This window comes from Nanorana parkeri, unplaced genomic scaffold (genome assembly GCF_000935625.1).
Source record: "Nanorana parkeri isolate BGI_ZX_2015 unplaced genomic scaffold, ASM93562v1 scaffold4, whole genome shotgun sequence".
Lineage (NCBI taxonomy): Eukaryota > Metazoa > Chordata > Amphibia > Anura > Dicroglossidae > Nanorana > Nanorana parkeri.
The window spans coordinates 1,747,232-1,768,129 of NW_017306272.1; the positions used below are offsets into that span (position 1 = coordinate 1,747,232).

At 41.9% G+C, this 20,898-nt stretch overlaps 1 protein-coding gene across 1 annotated transcript in view; it reads left to right on the forward strand.

Annotated features, from left to right (window-relative positions):
- The first annotated feature begins 644 nt into the window (after positions 1–644).
- Positions 645–20,898, forward strand: part of RFTN1 (raftlin, lipid raft linker 1) — a 211,037-nt gene continuing 190,783 nt past the window's right edge. The window contains exon 1 of the mRNA XM_018573203.1: positions 645–800. Within this exon, the coding sequence (XP_018428705.1) occupies positions 656–800 (145 nt within the window). The 5' untranslated portion in view covers positions 645–655. The remainder of the gene's footprint in view (positions 801–20,898) is intronic.

Below are 20,898 nucleotides of genomic sequence, written 5' to 3' on the forward strand. Positions count from 1 at the left end.
AGCAGCGGCGGTGGAGCAGGCTGGACCCAGCAGTGGAGGAGGAGGCGAGGCCTGGGGTTGGGATGTGAGGAGGAGGTGGGGCCCGGCGACGGGCGGGGCTCATCGCCGACGGTGGAGGTAGACAGGTAAGGAGTGTGACCAGCCCACCTGAGGGTGACCCTGCAGAGGCCACCTTAGCAAGTCTATGGTGGGCTCTGCAGGGTCACTCTCAGGTGGGCTGTGTGGAAACTCAATTGGGCTCTGCAAAGGGTGTAACTAGAGATCAAAGGGGCCCCATACAAAATTTTGCTATGGGGCCCTGTGATTTCTAGTTACGACCCTGATCATGGGAGTGAGCTTGGAGTGAAGACAACTTTACAACACACACAGGGACCATGGGGAGCTAAAGTATCCACCCCCCAGAAGGAAGGGCAGCGTTTGTTGTGTGAAGATTCTCAACCTTTTTAGTAACAGCCTAAGTTGTAATATCCACTGTATGGTGTAGTGGATGGTGTTAAACAGAGTGGAAGTCAATGGGTCAGCTTTTATGAACAGTTTTCTAACACAATATCATAACAAGCACCTTATAATAATTTAATTAAATACAATAGAATCCATAATCAGAACGACATAATAATTTACTTGTCTCTTTTTTATCTTTCTAGCACTTGTTACAATGGGCTGTGGACTAAATAAATTTGATAAGTTTGATGAGAAAAGGCCAGGGAATATATATTCTACACTGAAACGGCCATATGTTGAAACTAAGATTGATGTGTCATATGAATATCGTTATGTTGACTTCACAACCATCAGTGAAGGTAAGTTGAAAGCTTGTCACTAAAATATAAACTGTAACTGAATCAGTCAAGAAATAGCCCGATCCTATTTCTTTAAACCTGTAAGTGTTGTCTTAAATGTCAACACTGGAGTATTCAATCTAATTGCTGTGTAGCTGTGTCTTAGCATCACTGTTTACTAGAGGTAGCTGTCACCGGCTTGTGCTAGAAGGCTGAAAGTAACGTATTTCAATTGTAGCATAACATTGACTCTTAGATTTTATTCAAAGCGCACATAGACAGGCAAGGTTCTCCATAGAAATGTGCTGTATGAGATCTGCCAGTCCTCAAAACTACTGGGAACCATTGCACTGTAACATTTCACTTGGCTGATTGCAGGAAGTGGCGCACACACATATCACTTCCATGAGAAACCACAAAGGGCTTGGGGTGACAAAAAGGAAGACTGTGAGACTAGAGGTCAACCATTCTATAGTGTTGAATGGGTTAACAAAAATAGATCTTGTGATTGCTGTAAGTGTATCATAAAGTGTGTCTGTACTTACACCTGCATGGTCGTTTGAAACCAATACTTGGCAGAAACCATCTATCTCCATGCACACGTTTGTATTTTAAAGGTGTTTATTTTATTTATTTTTTGCTGTTAATTATTCTATTCTGAAAACACCGAAAATATTTGACTTGCTTATGCGTCCGACACCCCTGTAAAGTACTAAAAGCATGTCACCGGTACTCCATGAAATTGTTGCAAGTTTAATAAATCAAAAAAGAACAGCAACATTTTGGAGCCATTAAGCAGGTCCCTTCATCAAGCACAGGGGTGACACCCCTGTACATACACCATAGGAGGGTGCACATGTATGTTTTTCAGCAGTGTATTTACCTGTTTTCCTGAAACTCCTCATTAAAGATATAGTTACTGCAAATCTTAAATCATTAGAAAAATTCTCACTCTCCAAATGATATTTTCTGACTCAGATACAAAAACAACACAAAAAACAGAAATTATTTACCGACAGCACACATATTCTTATAATTCTGTATGTTTTATTTTAATGCCTATAGCCTTAAAGGAGACTTATTTTCGGGGGATGTCTTACTTTCGGGGAAACACGGTAGTTCTCCTTTAAGTTGATTCCTCATTCGCATGTAACAACCCTTGGCAGCCAGTTACTTACTGAGTATTCTTCTACTATGTGCCAGTTTATGTGCTCACATACAGTATGTGTATTTATCTAGTTACATATTTCTATTATACATGCTTCTTAAACATATTCTATGTTATTATTTTAAACCAAGCCTATCCATGGAGGAAACAGCTTCTGAAATTATGTTTTAGGTAATTGTAGTCTAAGAGAAATCACTGCATTATTAGTTGTCCTTATTGTCCTGTTTGCATGTCCACATTTAGCAATGGCCTCCGGCATTAATATTTGTTGCGTTTCATCATTCATGCATTCCTTTATTAGACATGCCGAGCCTGGTGACATCTGAAAAGGCTTTTGCAGTCTGTGCTCTGTATCTGTCAGAGTGATGGTATTTTTCCTTTCAGGATGTCTTGATTTTGTTGTGTGACTGTTTATGTGCACACTGTCTTTAAAGGAGATGTATTGATATAGTAAAATGTATTCTTCCCAGGCAAAGCTGCAGTGTCACATGCCAGTTCCATAGATTGAAAGCTGAGAGATCACGAACCACTGATCACGCAGCTCATGGTCTTCTCAATTCAGAGAGCAATGACTGTCAGTCATGGCTCCCCACAGGGATTCCCCCCCCATTCCTCTAGTGCTCATTGGAGAGACGGACATGGGAGGGGGCAGGCACAGCTGGTTCTGGCTCTAGAGAGGCAGAACTAGCTGTCAATCAGGCCGTGGGGTGGATCCCAACAATATTGTTGGGATCTCTACTGACTGCAGCGTGGCTCTACACTGTCAGCAAATAGTGGGCAGTAGCTTGCTAGATGCTGACTTTGGATCACAGGAGTACATTAGTAAATGTATTCTTTTGACCTAATAAAGAACTAAAGCTTTAGTTTTCTTTTAAAGTAGAACTATATCCTCTAAACTGTGCTTGTGTGGCAACAGTGCTGCACCGCTCCTAAATTCAGAGAAGCAGTGTCATGTAGTCTGTGCCTGCCTGTACTATAATAGGTTAAAAAAAGAAATGGTGCAGGGTGCATGGTAATTAGCATTGTCACTGCTGATTCACAATTCAGGACTGACAAACCTGCTTCTATAGCTAATAGCTGACAGTGCTAGTTTGAACTTAAAGTGTATTTCCACATTTGCAGTCAAATGTGAGAAAATCCTTCTATATGTTTGTTATGTGTTCCCATTCACTCAGCATCCCGAAAAAAAAAAATTCTTACAAAAATATATTTGACCTTTTAGATGTTTTGTTTCACCAGGCAACATGGTTGAATCCAGGTTTTTCTGAGCACCTTCACAGTGATCTGTCCTGATAGAAAAACTTTGGACTGAAATTTGAGGAGTGTGTTCCTCTCATTAACTTATTTAACAAACAATGGATAAGCCAGGCTTTTAATCCTTTAACCCATAACCCATCACCCCTCAAAGCCCCTCCTAACATTACAAAGAAGGAAAAGCAAGAAGAAATGTTAACACGTAAGAAGACAGGAAACCAGTAACAGCAGTTTAAACTTCAAGAAGCATGTTTTAAATAATTTTTAGCCTATGCTATGAGAGAACAACCATGGATTACAGTAAGGCACACATTACAGTATTGGTTTATGTTAAACAATCTGAGGGTTTAATGTCACTTTAAGTGCATCAAAGGCATTGTGTTGTTGACCCAAACAGGAAATTGGCATACTTGGTTCCTCTTGCTCATGCTCCATATTTATAGTGATAAAATATGGGAACAATGGGCATGTATTTGACACATGTACTAAATATGTTTTATGTTTGCTTTGAAATACACTTGCATGTGAATCTCTACAACCTGAATCCTCCCACATTGGCAGAAGTCCCCATTGACACCTGCTGGCAAATCCGAAGTTGCATCATAGTGCAGCATCTATCAACCTTTTTTCAGTCACGGCACCCTATAAAAGTATACAAAATCTTGAGGCACCCCAGTCTAAAACATAAAAAACATAAATGTAAGCCAGGAAGCCAGAAGGCACCCGGGTTGAAAAAGGCTGATCTAGTGAAACAATGTTACGTCAATCTAGAGTTATGGTTGGGAAATAGTATCTATGTTACAGCATAGAGGGGGGCCAAATCATCGGGGGAGGGGTGGTGGTTAGGCGAAAGATGGAAATCCCCGTTATTTGCAGATTTATGTGTAGATGTGGTCGAAAAAAAATTGCTTCTTTATGCGAATTTCTAGTGTTCCAAAATACTGCATTGAAAGTAATAGACATAGATGTTCTTTCCACAATCACACAAGAATACAATTTCCCCATTTAACATTGTCAGAATTATGAGTAATCTGGCAAAGACATATTATTCTGGTTCTGGGGCAAATAGCCCAGAAACACATTTTCTCAAAGTGGCTGCATGCCAAAGTGCACTTACTCTAAACAGGGCAATTTCTCTAATAGCACACGGGTAGTTTCTACAAAAAGCCTTCCATTTGATACTGTGCAAAACTGAATGAGGTCGAATTCTGTGTACCCTGAGAGGAAGAACTCAAGGCTAGCTTAACAAAATAGATGTCTTTGTTTTTACTGGGCTGTCAATAAGAAGTAAGGCTGGGAAGGTATAAGATCTAGAGCAATGTCACATACAACGGCTATAGCAAGGTTCAACATTTCAATAAAATCTTGTCACTTATCTTCTCCAGGAGGATTATTTTTAAGACTTTTTGTCAACGGTCCAAATGTAAAAATAACAATGTATAAGATGAACTCCTTGTTTTAAGATGATCTCCAGGCAAACAGCTAAATACACAGATGAAATGCAGAAAAGTCAGCTGTTTCATATGCCTATGGATTTGTAATTCTGTCCATCCTGTTCTGAGACATACACAGCTCTGCTACACTACACATCCTTGACTGGCAGGGGGGGGGAAAGCTGACTTGTCTCTGCTGCAGTTCAGTAACACTCAGGCTAAGTTCACACCGCACGACACCCGGGATGCACATCCCAGGATCGCGCGGTCCTGTATAATGCAGGCAGCAATTTCGGTATGGCCCCATTAATTTCAATGGGGTGACATCCGCATGGCAATCGCAGAAAAACGGACAAGTACCTTTCTTTTGCGATACACGGCGCGCGGCTGTTTCAGCGTGTTCAGAAGCATGGGCGGAATCACGGCGGGAAACCGTGCGATCTGCCCAGGGCCACTGGGGTACCATTAGAAAATAATGGCACCCACAGCGTGATTGATTCACACCTTGGCGGCTCCTAACCGCGCGGCAATATATACCATAGCGTACAATGCACCTACTGTTTGTTACAGTGCAGCAGGTGCATTGTGTTGCCATTCATTTGAAAGGCACTCCGGCTGCAATATGATCGACTGTGCTACAATGAATTGTACAACAATACCGTTCAGCGCGGCTACTTGTGGCTTGCACAACTTTTGTAGGTGCACGGCAACATACGGTATTGCGGTACAGCACGATCCTGTGTGTTGCGACACGGTCAGGTGCAATGAGGCTGGAGGTGCCATTCAAATGATTAGAAACACAAAGCACCTCCTGCGCTGTAACCTACGGTAGGTTGAATTGTACGGTCGCTTGCATTAATTGCTCATAACTGTGAGATTAATGCAGCGCTGTGGTGTGAATGGGCCCTAAACTGCCTGGATGGAGGAATCCCCCACTGGGCTTTTGCTAGTTACAATATTTGAAAAGTGACTGCAGCTTATTGGCTACAGTGATTGGCTACAGTCATTGTTTGGCTAAGCCCTGGTTCACACCTAGGAGTTTTTGAGCAGTTCGAAAAGCGCTTTTAACTGCCCAACACAAGAAACCCCATGATTTTCAATGGCCCTGGTTCACACCTGAGCAGAAAAACGCCTAGCAGGAAAACGCCAAACGCCTGAAAAGATACAGGATCTTCTTTGGGCAGTTAAAAGCTGCCCAACGTCCCCATAGACTTCACTGGTAATGCCCCAATGCCCCGCATTTTTGCGCGTTTCTTCCATTGCCCACAATGGTTTATGAGCTGCCAATCAAAACACACGTCTTTATGTACGCACGTTAAAACGTGCATACAAATGTGCACAACGCGCATAAACGTGCTAATAACTGCATGCTGCTAACGCGCGTACAAATACGCAAAAACCGTGCCGCCTAGGTGGGAACCAGGGCTAAGATTTTTCATACCAGCTCCTTCAACAAAAGTCAATTGAAAAACCTGTTTGTTAACTGGAGAGGTGGCGATAAGGCCACACTGACTCGCCCAAAATTTGAGCAGTGTATGGCCAACTTTAGAGGTCTCCACCCTACCCACACTCTGCAACTGGACGGTGACAGGAGAAGCAGTAAACTAAAGAGCTCATCTTCATGTCACACTGCTCTCTCCTCCTATCGGTATGCTCCTTGCGCTGTAGCACAACTAATCTGCTCATTGAGTTGCTGCTCCCTCTGCTGTATAGGGACTGTATGACTCTGAGACCAAATCAAATTCATATTTTAAAAATCCAGTTAGTCACATATTAATGAATAGAGCTGCATTAATGTGCACCTTTTATATCCACCCGGAGTTAAGCATTGAAAGTTCGAAAGCAAGAGTTTTTTTGTTGTCTTTTTACAAGTTGGTAATGCCATGTTGAGCGAAAGTTTGGGCAATAAACGACTGCCACACTCAAAATGTCTGCCACAGTACAAAGTTAGACCGCATCTGTTCTCCTCATGTTCATCTGCTTGCAATTTGGTCAGTGTCAGCAGATTCAATACATATTAGGGCAGAGAACTTTGTAGTTATTGCTACGCTCATTAATGCTATTGGTGAGAGGAAAAAAAAAAAACCCTTGCCAAGAATGTCTAAAGTAAACTTTACCACAGATCACATCCAGGACATCCAAAACGTATTATTATTTGTTAATAGGAGCAATAAAGTTAAGTTTTATGTGCAGATATAACTGTTTAAGAATGGATTTAAATGGCCACATTTTGTTAATTATCTTGTGAGGTTATAAAGACTGTAAAGAGTGTAAAATATTTCTCTGGAGTATTTATAAGGCGTAAAGACAAAGTGCCCAATATACACTGCCTGGCCAAAAGAAAAGTCACACGCTGTAGTATTACATTGGAGCACCTTTAGCTTTGATTACGGCACACATTCGTCGTGTCACGATAAGCTTATGCATTGTCACAACATTTATTTCCATCCAGAGTTGCATTTATTTTTCATCAAGATCTTGTAGCGATGATGGGAGAGGCGGAGCACTGCGTAAAGTCTTCTCCAGCACATTCCAGAGATTCTCAATGGGGTTAAGGTCCGGACTCATTAGCTAAATCTAGGTGGTAACCTTTTTTTGGACAGGCAGTGTATTATAACCATGATAAAATCAGCAGTCATTTGCTGTAACTTTGCCGTAATTCTCTGCTAAATTTTCAGTAGCTTTTCTTTGTTCTATAAAAGTTTGACACATAAAGCTGTCAGGTTGAAGTGCAGTGTTAAAAAAATAATTAAAAGCTAACAGCTGGCAATATAATTGACAACACCTTGAACCCAAACCTCAAACCCAAGGCTGAAAACCTATACAAATGAAGTCTGGTTGGTTAGAAAAAGTGAGTGTTGTATGTCCCGTGTGGAAGTGAAATTAAAAAAAAAATGCAGATTGGCAGGCTTTCTACTAGGGATGCACCGATACCGTTTTTTCGGTATCGAGCGCGAGTACCGATATTTTGCTTTTGGTACTCGCCGATACTGAGTACCGATACCGGTGCCTCCGCTGGCATGGAGCCGGCTTTCTGGCCAATCAGGAAGCCGGGTGGCCGGTAATGACATGCCGCCCGGCTTCCTGATTGCCCGGGAACCCGGCTCCAGATGTTTGGCCAGCTCGATTGTGATTGGCCGGGAAAACGGCTTCCCAGTCGATCAGCATTGAGCCGGCTTCCCAGCCAATTAGGAAGCTGTGTGGCGACTAATGATGGGTAAGGTATTGGAGCATTTGGGCGAGAATTAGTACTCGCCCAAATACTTGGTATCCACACCAATACCGATACTAGTATCGGTGCATCCCTACTTTCTACTAACACAGTCTCTTCTGCCATAAAAGCTTCTTGCTGCCTGTCAGCATTTTTTTTCCTGTACATTAACTGGTGCATGCGAAGCTTAGTGCACATGCGCATCATGCCGAGATAAGGTAACTCCTGTGCGCATTCCAGGAGTCCCAGAAGGTTTCAGTGTTGAGAAATGTTATGCTTGCTATCAGTTTTGGCTGGCATCTCTCCCTAGTGCTGAACCTGTTTTTTATACTGGTTTAGGGTCTGTCAAACCCTGCTGCACAGAAAGTGATGGATTATCCCACCATTTGTGACAGACACTGCAATAAAACCTAAAAAGGTTCTTAAACTGGTCTATTCTATTAAAAAGGGTGTTTGTATTGCTGTTTGCATCTCCATTGGAGAGGTTTCCCCTAACTTCCTGTGCCGGTGTCATAGGGACAAGGCGTGATGGGAAAGTTTTGCCTGGAGTTGAGTTTTAGTAAAAAGTACTATGTTCACATGGCACTTGCTTATTGTATTGGGTGCCACCTTGGCTCCTACTGTAGCATTAAACATCTAATAATCCAGCAAATAGAAAATTTAATGTCATCAACACATTTATAATCAGGGTAAGTAAGACATACAAGGCAGGCTTTGCGTGTTTAATCCTGTGACATTTTGTCCAAGTCCTACTTTGAAGAAGGTACAGTTTTGTACATTTTGAAAATAGATTTGTTCAGCCTCATTAAAATGCAATTATCATGTTGTCAGCTGCATTTCACATATCCAGACAGGCACAGCTTATTCTAATAGAGTTGTGCGGACAGACGCAGCATGTGCTAAAAACAGAGCATCCTGCGAGCTAGAGGCTAGAGTAGGAAGGAAACATACTTTGAGACTTCGTGAAAGATTAGTGTGTTGTGACAATGTCAGATTAAGATTGGAAGGGAAATGGGGCAGCAGCAGTTGAACACTGATCAGGCTGTTTATGGAGAGGATATTTTTCTACTGCTCTTGACTTCCTGTGTGAATCTGTCGCAAAAAATCCAAGAAGATAGATAACAAAGACGTGACAAACTTGGACGTCTTATGTGATTCTCTGGAAAACTGGCACTGTTTGTTAAAGATTTGGACATGATCTTGGCTGTTATTTCTAGGCTCATAAACCTAATTCTGAAATCAGAGAGACAGGACATAATAATTTGTTAGAGAAGTTCAATATTACCTTCTTGAAACAGAAGATAGTTATTTGTGATTTAAATCCAAAAAGCTAGGACTTTATGTGCCCGTTATCCCTGAGCCCAGGTAAACAAGCAATGAGGCCTGGTTCACACCTGGGCGTTTTACAGCGCTGATCGATGCGCTGTAAAACGCTCCACATATGAAAAGCAATAATTGCCTATGGGCATGGTTCCCACCTGGGCATATTTCAGCGTGTAGGAACGTGCGGCAAACGCGCATATTTTGTACGCCCAGGTGTGAACCCAGCCTGAATGACCTCTCAGGCCACGCTGACACTATCACCCTCAATAATGCCGTGTGTGAAACCATGCTTTATGCCTGTTGGTGTGCTGTGGTGCCATTCATTGTTAACAATAGCGCAGTGCACCACCAGTGCATTTTAATAAAATAACGTACCTTAAAGGAGAACTATGGGGTTAAGGCTTTTCCCCATAGTTCTCCTTAGGCTAACGGGAGGACACAAACTAGCATCCTCCCGTCACCCTAGGCTCAGTAGGGACTCACCTCCCGATCTACTAAGCCGACCTGTAACAGTCTCATTGTCACAGGTCGGCTAGAACTATGAGGTGAGTGAAAAGCACTCACCTCATAGTTCTCCTTTAATGTACATGCAATTATGCACACCAACAGTGTGAATCCAGACTTAAACAAGTCCGCACTGCAGAGCAGTTCATCAGCACAACTTGAGGTTGTTCAGGTTTTTCTCTCAGGCAGCTCAACTCACCCTGCTCCCCCCTAGCAGAGCTCCTGCCCTGTGTTTTCTTTAGAGATTAGAAGGCTGCTAAGTCACTGTTGTTTAAAGCCCATTCACTACTTGTTAAAAATATATAAATACTTAAATGTCCATATCCTGGTCAAAGGTTCACTTTAATGATAGCAAGGGGCAACATTGAAAGCAATTACCTAATATCCCTGTGGCCATCTGAGCTTATAGAACCTCATACATATTGTTTGAGCTATTTGGCCATCCTTAGTGCATGGTATTGAAAACATGGCTTTGTGAGGTAGTACTGAACTAGCTAACTTATGGTGAGTCCCTTCAGATACAAATCCAAAGAAGGGTTTTTTTTTTCTTCATTTCGGGAAGTTGGGCAAAGCAATTCATAGAAGCATGAGGATAAAAACAAAAGAAGTCAGCAACATACCAGTTCACAATCAAAGCCTTCTTAGGCCGAATCAAAAGAAAACTCCAAACCTGACTGGGTGGTAGCCTGCCAGTCTTGGACCATACATGGTCACTAGTTGTGGATGGCAGACTGGGCTTGAATGTGGTTTTGTTCCATCTAATAACGTTTGGAGTTTGGAATTGTTTGTTCTTGGCATCATTTACTATTCTCACTGTGGGAATATGGAGGTGTTACTGACCTCCCGACACTTCTTTGAGGAGTCTTGGGTTGCCTTCTGGAGCTTTGAGCAGCGTACCTTTTTTTATTTATACTGTCTTATGAGCAAAATATTATGAAGATTTAAAAAGAACATTTGCATTGGACCAATCTCTTAGTCACCCCTGGATTTCTGGATATAGGGATAACATGAGGGCTGGGCTGCAGAGAGAGTTAACATGCAGGAGGCATTGCTCTCATCAGTAGGAGCTCTAAACCTATCTCTTGACAATACACCTAATGTATCCTCTCATACTTCCTGTTGTATGGTGTTGGTGGCTGCTTACCACATCTACTTGCCAATAGGGAGGTGTAGAGGAGAGCAGGCCAAGTCAACAATTGCAATAAATAACCCTTGGACCTTCAAGAAGAATACTAAAGGTATATTTAGGCACATGGCTTCCTGCAACACCATTCTATTTAACTTCCCTTGTTCTAGAGTAGAGTACAGATATGCTTTTAAATGTCCATCTTCAAATGTTTATCTGCCAGTGCAATTTTCCCATGTTTGACATATTATTTTTCAGACTTCTCGCCTTGACACATTACGGTTTTTGGATTGATGTACCTGCAATTCACAACAACTGTTTGATTTTCAATGCTCACCTCCCTTTAACATCCCACTTTAAAACCAAATGGTTCATCACATTTCCTAACAGCTCTTCTTCCTCCTCAACTGTATGCTGCTTAGATTTGGAAGAAAGCATTTAACTGCCACCAGTAGTACCGCTTATAACAGAAGCACAACGTGACTGGGGATTAGAAAAGGTGGAAGTGAAGTTAAATTTGTACTCAGAGGAAGAGATATTTGATGAGATGAGGAAAAAGATTGAGCAGGACCCAAGTTCAAAGTCAAAGTGTTAGATTGATCACCCTGCTGTGACTGCAAAGAGGGGCAAGTTATCCAGTCAACAATGTCGGCAGTTTGTAAAGGATGAATCAACCTGCTTAGTACTTTGTAGCAAGATTTCAAGACCAACTCTTTCTTCCTGCTGCTGTTGCTGCAATTCATAATGCCAGAGACAGACAGTATTGTGGGTGGAGGTGGCACTTGAATGTAATTTCTTATTGCCCCCACAGATGCTTAATTTCTTTCTAGATAATGATGACAATATATTTTTTAAATGGTAATCTGTTGGGTTGTTATTGTGATTAGCCCAGCAGAAAAGTTAAAGTGACACTAAATTCGGAAGTTAAACCTTAAAAATGTATTCAAGTACCTTAACTATTATCAAAAATGTATCTTATTTGTGCATCACTCAGCTGTAGATCCTCAAATCATCTCTAAATTGGTGCTGACACTGTCCTTCCTTCTGGAGGGTGGCTACTTTTGTTCCCCATGGTCCCTTTGTGTGTTGTAAAGTTGTGTTGTTCAAGCTCACTCCCGTGATGGACTACAATCTCAATACTAATTAGTAAACTAAATGTGAGATTGTAGTCCATCAAAGGAGCGACTTTAGAGTGGTGGCTGCTTTACAACACACACAGGGATCATGTGGAACTAAAGTAGCCACCCTCCAGAAGAAAGGGCAGTGTCAACATGAATTCTGAGATGGTTTGAGGCTCTGCAGCTGAGTGATACACAAATCAGCTACATTTGTATTAATAGTTAAGGTACTTGGTCATGGAACGCCTGGCAAACGCTCTTAGACTCAATCAATCTATCCAAGGCCTCTCAATCGGCAAGCAAGTCCATAAAATGGGGTTATATGCTGACGACCTATTGTTGTACCTCTCCAATCCACTGGTGGCCCTGCCTTCAGTGTTGCACGAATTTAAAATATTTGGGGGTCTATCCAATTACCGGGTAAATGTGCAAAAATGTGAACTTCTGGATGTATCCCTCCCCACTGCAGAACGGGACGACCTCCGGGACTCACTGCCCTTTCGAGTACGGTCGGATCACATTACCTGCCTAGGGGTTAAGGTGCCAGGCACATTGTCGGACCTATACTCACTTAATTATGCCCCACTGTTGCAATCCGTGGAGGACACTCTTACCTCCTGGATGAACCTAAGGCACACTGGCCCATGTGTGGTGGAGCTGCCCTCTGCTTCTGCCCTTTTGGCGAGCTGTCTCACACGTTTACTCCAGGGTTACTTCTGTTGATCTACACATTACGCCTGAGATGGCTCTATTATCGGTCTTCCCAGGATCGATCTCTAAGGTGAAGAAATCTTACTTTGTGCTGTATGTATACCTTTTTGTTTCTGTTATTGTACCCACGTTCTTTTGTCTTTGTAAAAATTCAATAAAAACTTATTTCTGAAAAAAAAATAGTTAAGGTACTTAAATGCATTTTAAGGTTTAACTCTTGAGTTTAGTGTCACTTGAAGCATTTAAGGGGCAATAAGAAATTCAAGTGCCACCTCCATGTTTATACAACTCTGGTCTAGATTATAATTAATAATGTTCATGGGGACACCTTAATTGCTTTTCTGCCTATTAGTATTGTATCTTGATTGCACTTTACGGTTCCTCTGTTTATCTATCATTCTGCCCAGGCTGTGAAATTAAAATCTTTGTGTGGCTATTTGATAATATCTTAGTTATTTAGCAGGGTTGCTCACTGTGCATGAGATGCAAACCAGAAGAATCTCCCAATCTTTACACAAGTGTCAGTATATGAAACACAAGCCTACAAATGTGAGACGTGCTTTAAGACTTGCTTTTAGGTAGTTGTTACAGTTATAACACATTACAGATGAGTTTACTGTTTTGACTGAAACACAGAAGCTTGCTGCACAGCCGTCGCTTTATTAGACATATTTCTTGTCACTGTAACTTAAAAGCAAAAACATATTTGCGTAGAAGAGGATGCTTTTATTTTGTGTTAGAGCTCAGGAGAAAAAAAAAACACACACAACACTGGCACGATTTTTTGCCAGCAACTACATTGTTAACAAAACTCTTTTGATGTGAACCACTGAAAATTTGCAGATAATTATAGTGGGTGAATCAGCACAATTCAGGTTGAAATCTAGTTTGTTTGAATTGGTTCACTCATCTCTATAAAAGAGCAATCCCAGGCAACAAATAAAAGCATCAGTCAGTTACTAATGCTATCCAGCAAGCACCGCAAGCTGTACCCTAATCTCTGTTCTCTGTAATCCTCTGCAGCCAGACGCAAAAAAAAAGGAACATTGCTATCTCATAGCCCACCGCATAAATTGTACCACGTACTTGTCTGATCAGTTTTTCCACTGCAGTGCTGCCCAGAGCCCTGCCAACCCGCTTCGCGAATAGCAACTGAACTTGTTTGGATAAGCATATGTACACTCTTTCCTAGCCCCCAAATGTCCAGCCCTGCTGGTAGGTCACACAGGTATTGGGAGAGGCTGCCAGCCTACACAGATTTGCAAAACACATAGGCTTGCTTTATTACAGGCTCGAATCCATTGGGTGAGTTATTCCAGAAGCATGTGCTATGTAATGTCATCACTCTCACCAATTGAATTCAAACTTGCAAGACAGATTTGATTTTGATTGGTAACGGTAAGAAACCATGGAATGGCGGGGGCTGTGATGCACTGCAAAGGCTGTGTGGTGCCGGACAGGGCACAGAGTCGGTAGGTATTTTGGCAAAGCTGGCTGCACTCAGGGGTGTGGGAGATTTATTAAAGGACACTTATGCTAAAGGTACAGAAGTCCTTTATTACTTAAAATGCTATTAACCACTTCCAGGCCTGCAGTTGTAATTAAACAGCCAGCCAGAAGCTTCTTGAATGTAAGCGGGTGTTTTTCAACATCCTCGCCCATCCCACTCGCTGCTCAGCGGAGCACACGAGCGGGAAATCTGTGTAAAATGTAAACAGCCAGCGATGGCTGTTTACATACAAATCCTCCGGCGTCTGTACAGACGGCCAATCGCTTCTATTATGCGTGTGACCCCATCTTTTATATTTTATCAAAAATTTGGGTAATAATTAATGTTTTTTAGCATAGTGGAAAAAACAGTATTTTTTTCGAAATTTTCGGTATTTTATTCATTATATAGTAAAAAAAATAAAAACCCCAGTGGTAATTAAATACCACAAAAAGAAAGCTCTATGTCTCCCCAAAAAATGGTATAAAATTAATTTCAGTACAGCGTTGCATGACGGAATAAATGTCAGTCAAAGTACCGCAGCGCTGAATACTGAAAAACAGCCTGGCCAGGAAGGGGGTGTAAACACTAAGTGGTTAAAGAAGTAGTAGTAAACTCTCAAAATGTCAATAATTAATCCAGATCTAACAAATATACATTGCCAGCAAAATATAAATTTCCATTTTGCACAAACACTTACAGTCATCATGTTTCCAAACAGCTCACTCCAAATCTCTCAGCTCCACTTCCCTGAAATTCCTGTCCAGTACAAGATCACAAGGGACAGAGCACTCTTCAGCAGCTGTCCATCTACTAGCTTGGAGAAGGGAGGAGCAGGGGAGCAGTTTGCCTTGCTTTGTCTGTGTGTTTGTGAAGACACACACAGCTTACTAGTACACAAGGGTGGCTCCAGAGGACCCTGCAAAGGAAAGGAGCCACCCTAAAGCAGGATATAAGGCCCAGTGCTCAAGGGATCTGCTGATTATGCAGAAAGCTAAAACTTTTAAAGGAGAACTATGGGGTCAGGGCTTTTCCCCTTAGTTCTCCTTAGGGTAACGGGAGGACACAAACTAGCGTCCTCCCGTCACCCTAAGCTCAGTATACCACGAGCTACAGCTTGCGGCATACTGAGACGCCGGAGCGGATCCCGACAGCTGGGTGAGTGACAGCTGGCTCTGTGTATCTAGAGGCAGAGCCAGCTGTACCCGCCCCCGTCCGTTCCCGCCAGTCAGCTCTGGCGGATCGGAGCAGGGAGGGGGGAATCCATCCCCTCCCCTGTCACGGCAGAGAGCCGTGACAGGATCGAGAAGTGAGCGAACACCGGCATGTGTTCGCTCACCTCTCGATCTACTGAGCCGACCTGTGACAGTCTCATTGTCACAGGTCGGCTAGAACTATGAGGTGAGTGAAAAGCACTCACCTCATAGTTCTCCTTTAAATATCAAGAAGCAGGATCCATTCCAAGTACTTTAATTAGCATTTGAAATAGCTTAAAATCTTTTAACTTTATAATCACTTTAAAGTCAAAATATTTTAAGCTATTTCAAATGCTGATTCAATTACTTACAATGGTGCTGCTCCTTGATGCTTACGTTTTAATTTCCAGTAGAATCAGCTGGTCCCCTGAGAACTAGCCCATATACACTATATTGCCAAAAGTATTGGGATACCCCTCCAAATCATTACATTCAGGTGTTCCAATCACCTTCATGGCCACAGGTGTATAAAATGAAGCACCCAGGCATGCAGACGCTTCTACAAACATTTGTGAAAGAATGGGGCGCTCTGAGGAGCTCAGTGAATTCAAGCGTGGCACCATGATAGGTTGCCACCTGTGCAATAAGTCCATCCGTGAAATTTCCTTGCTACTAAATATTCCACGGTCAACTGTTAGTGGTATTATAACAAAGTGGAAGCAACTGGGAAAAACAGCAACTCAGCCACGAAGTGGTAGACCACAGAAAATGACAGAGCGGGGTCAGCGCATGCTGAAGCACACAGTGCGCAGAAGTCGGCAACTGTCTGTAGAGTCAATAGCTGCAGACCTCCAAACTCCGTGTGGCCTTCAGATTGGTACATCAACAGTGCTTGGAGAGCTGCATGGAATGGGGTTCCATGACCGAGCAGCTGCATCCAAGCCTTACATCACCAAGTACAATGCAAAGCGTTGGATGCAGTGTTGTAAAGCACGTCGCCACTGAACTCTAGAGAAGTGGAGACGTGTTTTCTGGAGTGATGAATCACGCTTCTCTGTCTGGCAATCCGATGGACGTGTCTGGTTTTGGACGTTGCCAGGAGAACGGTACTTGCCTGACTGCATTGTGCCAAGTGTAAAGTTTGGTGGAGGGGGATTATGGTATGGGGTTGTAAGCTGAGCTGAGAGAGTTGGAGTCAGCTGTTTGGAACATGATGACTGTAAGTGCTTGGGCAAAAATGTATAGAAATACTTTGCAGGGCAATGTATGTTTGTTTTATCTGGATTCATTTAAAAAAAAAATTTAGACTTGAATACTACTTTTGCACTTTGTTACATCAAACATTCTGTTGAGAGAGAGAGTAAGGGGCATACAGTGGTTGTACTTAGGAATACCTCTCTTGCATCACAAACAGATAAGCAAAATGGCTTTCCAGATCGTCAGATTACTGCCAAAGGGGAGTAAAATAGACTGGGATACAGTAACACCTTTATGAAAAACTGAAGTACTGGCCAGGTAAACTAGGGACACTGCATAATCTTGACTGAGGTTATGCCCTAGGTGATAAGAGCAGCATATGACTTGTGGAGAATGAGCCTTAAGGGTCAGAATATCTCAGACTGCAGCTCCTAATAACATTTTACATCATCTAACTGTAGTTTGCATCTAGATTGTAATTAGTAAGTTTCTTGTTTTTTATCCTTATTTTTGTTGCCCTTGAAACCTCGTTAAGTATAAATTGTGAGAGCATTCCATGTGAATGTTTCCTCTTGGAATGAAGTTATTATAAAACCAAATGAAACGCCAAATTACTGCTGCATTTTGCAATGACTGCATTATCATAATTACTGCGCTTTGCAAAAAAAATAAAATAATTGCAAACACATATTATTCTCTTATATTACCTCTACAGTGTTTTAACGATGTTAAATTTTTTTGTTTTTATTTTATATGAAACATTTGTGTTGGATAAAAATATTTATGTCTTCTATTAACAAGTAAAAGCGTTATTAATTTATCATCACTAACAAACAACTGGTCTTCTCCCTTAACAACTATCGCTCCTACGTACATAGCTATTAGCAAGAACTGTTTCATCAAAAAAGAAATACCAGTTCCTCGCTGTATGAAGCCGACAATACACATTATGCAACTGTCAAAGAGATTTCTGCTCCCAAACTTGCTAGAACATATCTCATATGTGTTTGAGAACTGCAGAGACCTATGCATAGTCCTATACAACTGGCCCTTTGAGGGTAACCATACTGCTGATGCGGCCCCCGATGAATTTGAGTTTGCCACCCCTGTTCTATACCATGCCTATCCAAGGGAAACAATAGGCAAGTCCCCCAAGGTTTCCAAAATGCCAGTTAGCCATTTTCTGCAACAGAGTTCAACCGAGATATCTAAACTGGGACACAGTGTCCCTTAAAAAGCCTAGGTGAAAACCTTCTGGATTATCAGTGGTCAAAGAACTCCAACAAGACTGGTTTAGGAAGAACAAACCACAAGTGTCTGATCTTGATGTGTACATTAGAAATCTAAAGTAAAAATACCTACGTAAAAAATACTGACTTGAACTGCCGATTGCATCACATAACAGGGGCCCCCAAGTGCCTTCATGCCAGATTAGTTGTTTTTCTTAAAGGAGAACTATAGGGTTAGGGCTTTTCCCCATAGTTCTCCTAAGGGTAACGGGAGGACACAAACTAGCGTCCTCCAGTCACCTTAAGCTCAGTATACTGCGAGCTACAGCTTGCGGTATACAGAGTCCCAGCAGCTGAAGCGGATCCCGACAATTATGGCTGGATCCGACCAGCTGCATGAGTGACAGCTGGCTCTGCCTATCTAGAGGCAGAGCCAGCTGTAGCCGCCCCATTTGTTCCGCCAATCAGTGCTGGAGGATTGTGAAAAGTACTCACCTCATAGTTCTCCTTTAATCTTCCCTGATTCCTGGGGTGCTGAATAATATTTGTAAGTCCATTGTTACGATGAACAACGTAGAATTTGTATTCCACAACAGAAAATTAAAGTTATTAAAAAAAGCCTAATTATAAAGACATTAATATATACAGCAGCTTTTTTTTTATAAAAATGCTTACAGAATTTACTGAAGTTTCCCTGCAGTATTTTGTCCCAGATCTTGGAAACACATTGCTGTATTATTGCCAGGCACATCACTGCCTCCATCCCATAAATTTAACTACACTTATGGCCAGCTTAAATGTGATCTGTACCTCTGAAAACTCCACCAGTATGGAGAGATTACAGTTAATGGACTAAGGATGTAAACAGGCCATCAGGCTCTGTTTATCATGCTTGAATTCCAGGATATTGTCATCTCCTTAACGGTACATTGGGGACACAATTATCTGCTATCTCCTTACAGACCTTATTGTTTTAATATCTTGTTTCGCCTAGTTATAGCTCTTGGTTAAGGGGGAGTTTTACATATGCTTAGTCATAAAATATTATTGTGCTCTCTAGTGGACCGTTTTAATGGGATATGAGCTAGCAGACTTAAGCTCTTGTCTTGCCAACCATTTATGGTAATGAAGACAAACATGTTTAGGATTTCCTAACTTTTAGACCACAAAATCCCTTCACAAGGTAATTTTAGGATGTTCCCGAAAGCATTTTCAGGGCAGGCCCCTGCTGTGAATAATGGAGAGCTTTCTGTATTGAAAATGTAGATTTCCCCATATATATGGCAGACAGAGCTATGTCATGGGGCGACCAATTAATCCAATTAGAAGTTTTTGATATTACGGTAGCATATGGCACTTCATATTTCAGAACACAAAGTGTTAAAGGGAAACTGTAGTGATACTTGGTCACTTTTTTTAAAGTTTTTGAACTGATATTTTCTTTCTAATTGTACTATTTATATAAATACATTTACAGGGTTATTCACAGAAGGGTGAAAAGTTTGGAGAAGGCAGGAGAAGTGAACAATCTAGGCCAAAAAAGCTAAACTGGAAAGTGAGCTGAAATGGAGAATTTTTCCAAATCAGCTATTTTGGCCTAGATTGTTCACTCCTACTTCCTGCCTTCTCCAAACTATTCACCCTTTTGTGAATAACCCTCTTAAAAAATACATCTGACACTGTTGTCCCAAAGCAAGTTTTCTACAGAAAGAGCACCGCAGGAGCTGTTTGGCTCCATGTTCAAGGCAGTCTGATGTAGGTGAGTTTCTGTCTCATTTACAAGTCTGTTTACATTTTTGTAAATAACAGGCATTTTTAGCAAAGCAGATGAGGAAAGCCTGGAAAATTAGAAAAGCAGCCTAGAGCTTCACCTGCTGGCATAAAATAAAAATGCTAAATATTCAAATGGAATAGAGTATATGTACTTGACAAAAAACATTTTTTTTTGCCATGGCCATAATAAAGAAGTAACTACTATACTTGTTAAGGGGTTGAGGAATTATTTATAATAGTTACCTTATTCCTGGCTCCAGCAGGCTTCTTCCATGCTGTGTGATCGGTCCCCCAAAGCTGCTCCTATTCAGCGCTTTAGTCAACAGTCACATTCTGACATAATCACAAAAAATACAGGTCTTGAATTGTACGTAAGGGCAGCAAGGGCCCACCCTACAACCCCAAGCATCAGAGAGAAGAGGTGAGCACCTCCCAAGACTGCTGGAGTGAGGAATGCAGTAAGTTTTACAGCTTATTCCTCTACTCATAGACTTAATGAGCATTCAACCCTTGCAGTGCAGGGAGAACCCACAGCAAAGGTATTTTTTCTTGGTGCTCGGAGTGGAGCTTTTAAAGCAATGCGTAGTGGTTGTTTCTTTATTATGGTCATGGCTAAAAACATTTTTTAAAAATTTAGTATTTTGTTTTCATCCAGAGTTCAGGAAATTGACAATCTGATACATTTTCAAGTTCAGTCATAAGTCAATATGTTAATTAACTGTTAATTGTCAGGTAATCAAAATAGCAAAATATGAAAATATCATCATCATGCAATACAAAATGCAATTGAAACAAATCTTGTAGGTTGGCTATACATCAATGACATATGGTACATTCTGTGCTGGGTGAGGCATTCCCCCTGCCTGCACCAGCCCCGCCTCCAGCCTGTCGACGTCCCATCCCCCAACCCGGTCCCCAAGCTATGTGTGGAGGAGGGAGTGAGGAGACAGGGAGGAGCCTCCCTGTCCCTCACTTGCTCGTCACTGGTGAGGCATCAAGATAGATTTTTTTTTTTGATTGGACAGCTTGGACCAATGGTGCTTTGCCATTGTTCCAAACCATCCACAGAGATCAAGCCTCTAACATAGAGTAGAGGCTGTTGCAGCTTTTGCCTCACTATGTTGGGGAGGCTTTCCCTGCTGTGTAACCTGTTGCAAGACATTCTGAATGGAGAAAAATTGAAGCTGACAGCTTTTTCCTCCATAATACTGGGTGAGGCCCTGCCTTCCCTGACCGCACATCCCTGCTATACATAGGTTCATTTTCATTAGTGTGGAGTGTGACTCTGAGATCCACTGATGCTTAGCTTGCCTGCTACTCCATTGCTCTGTTCCCTGTGATCTCTGAATGCACAGGAAGACACTGTACACTTTTGTGCCAATTATGT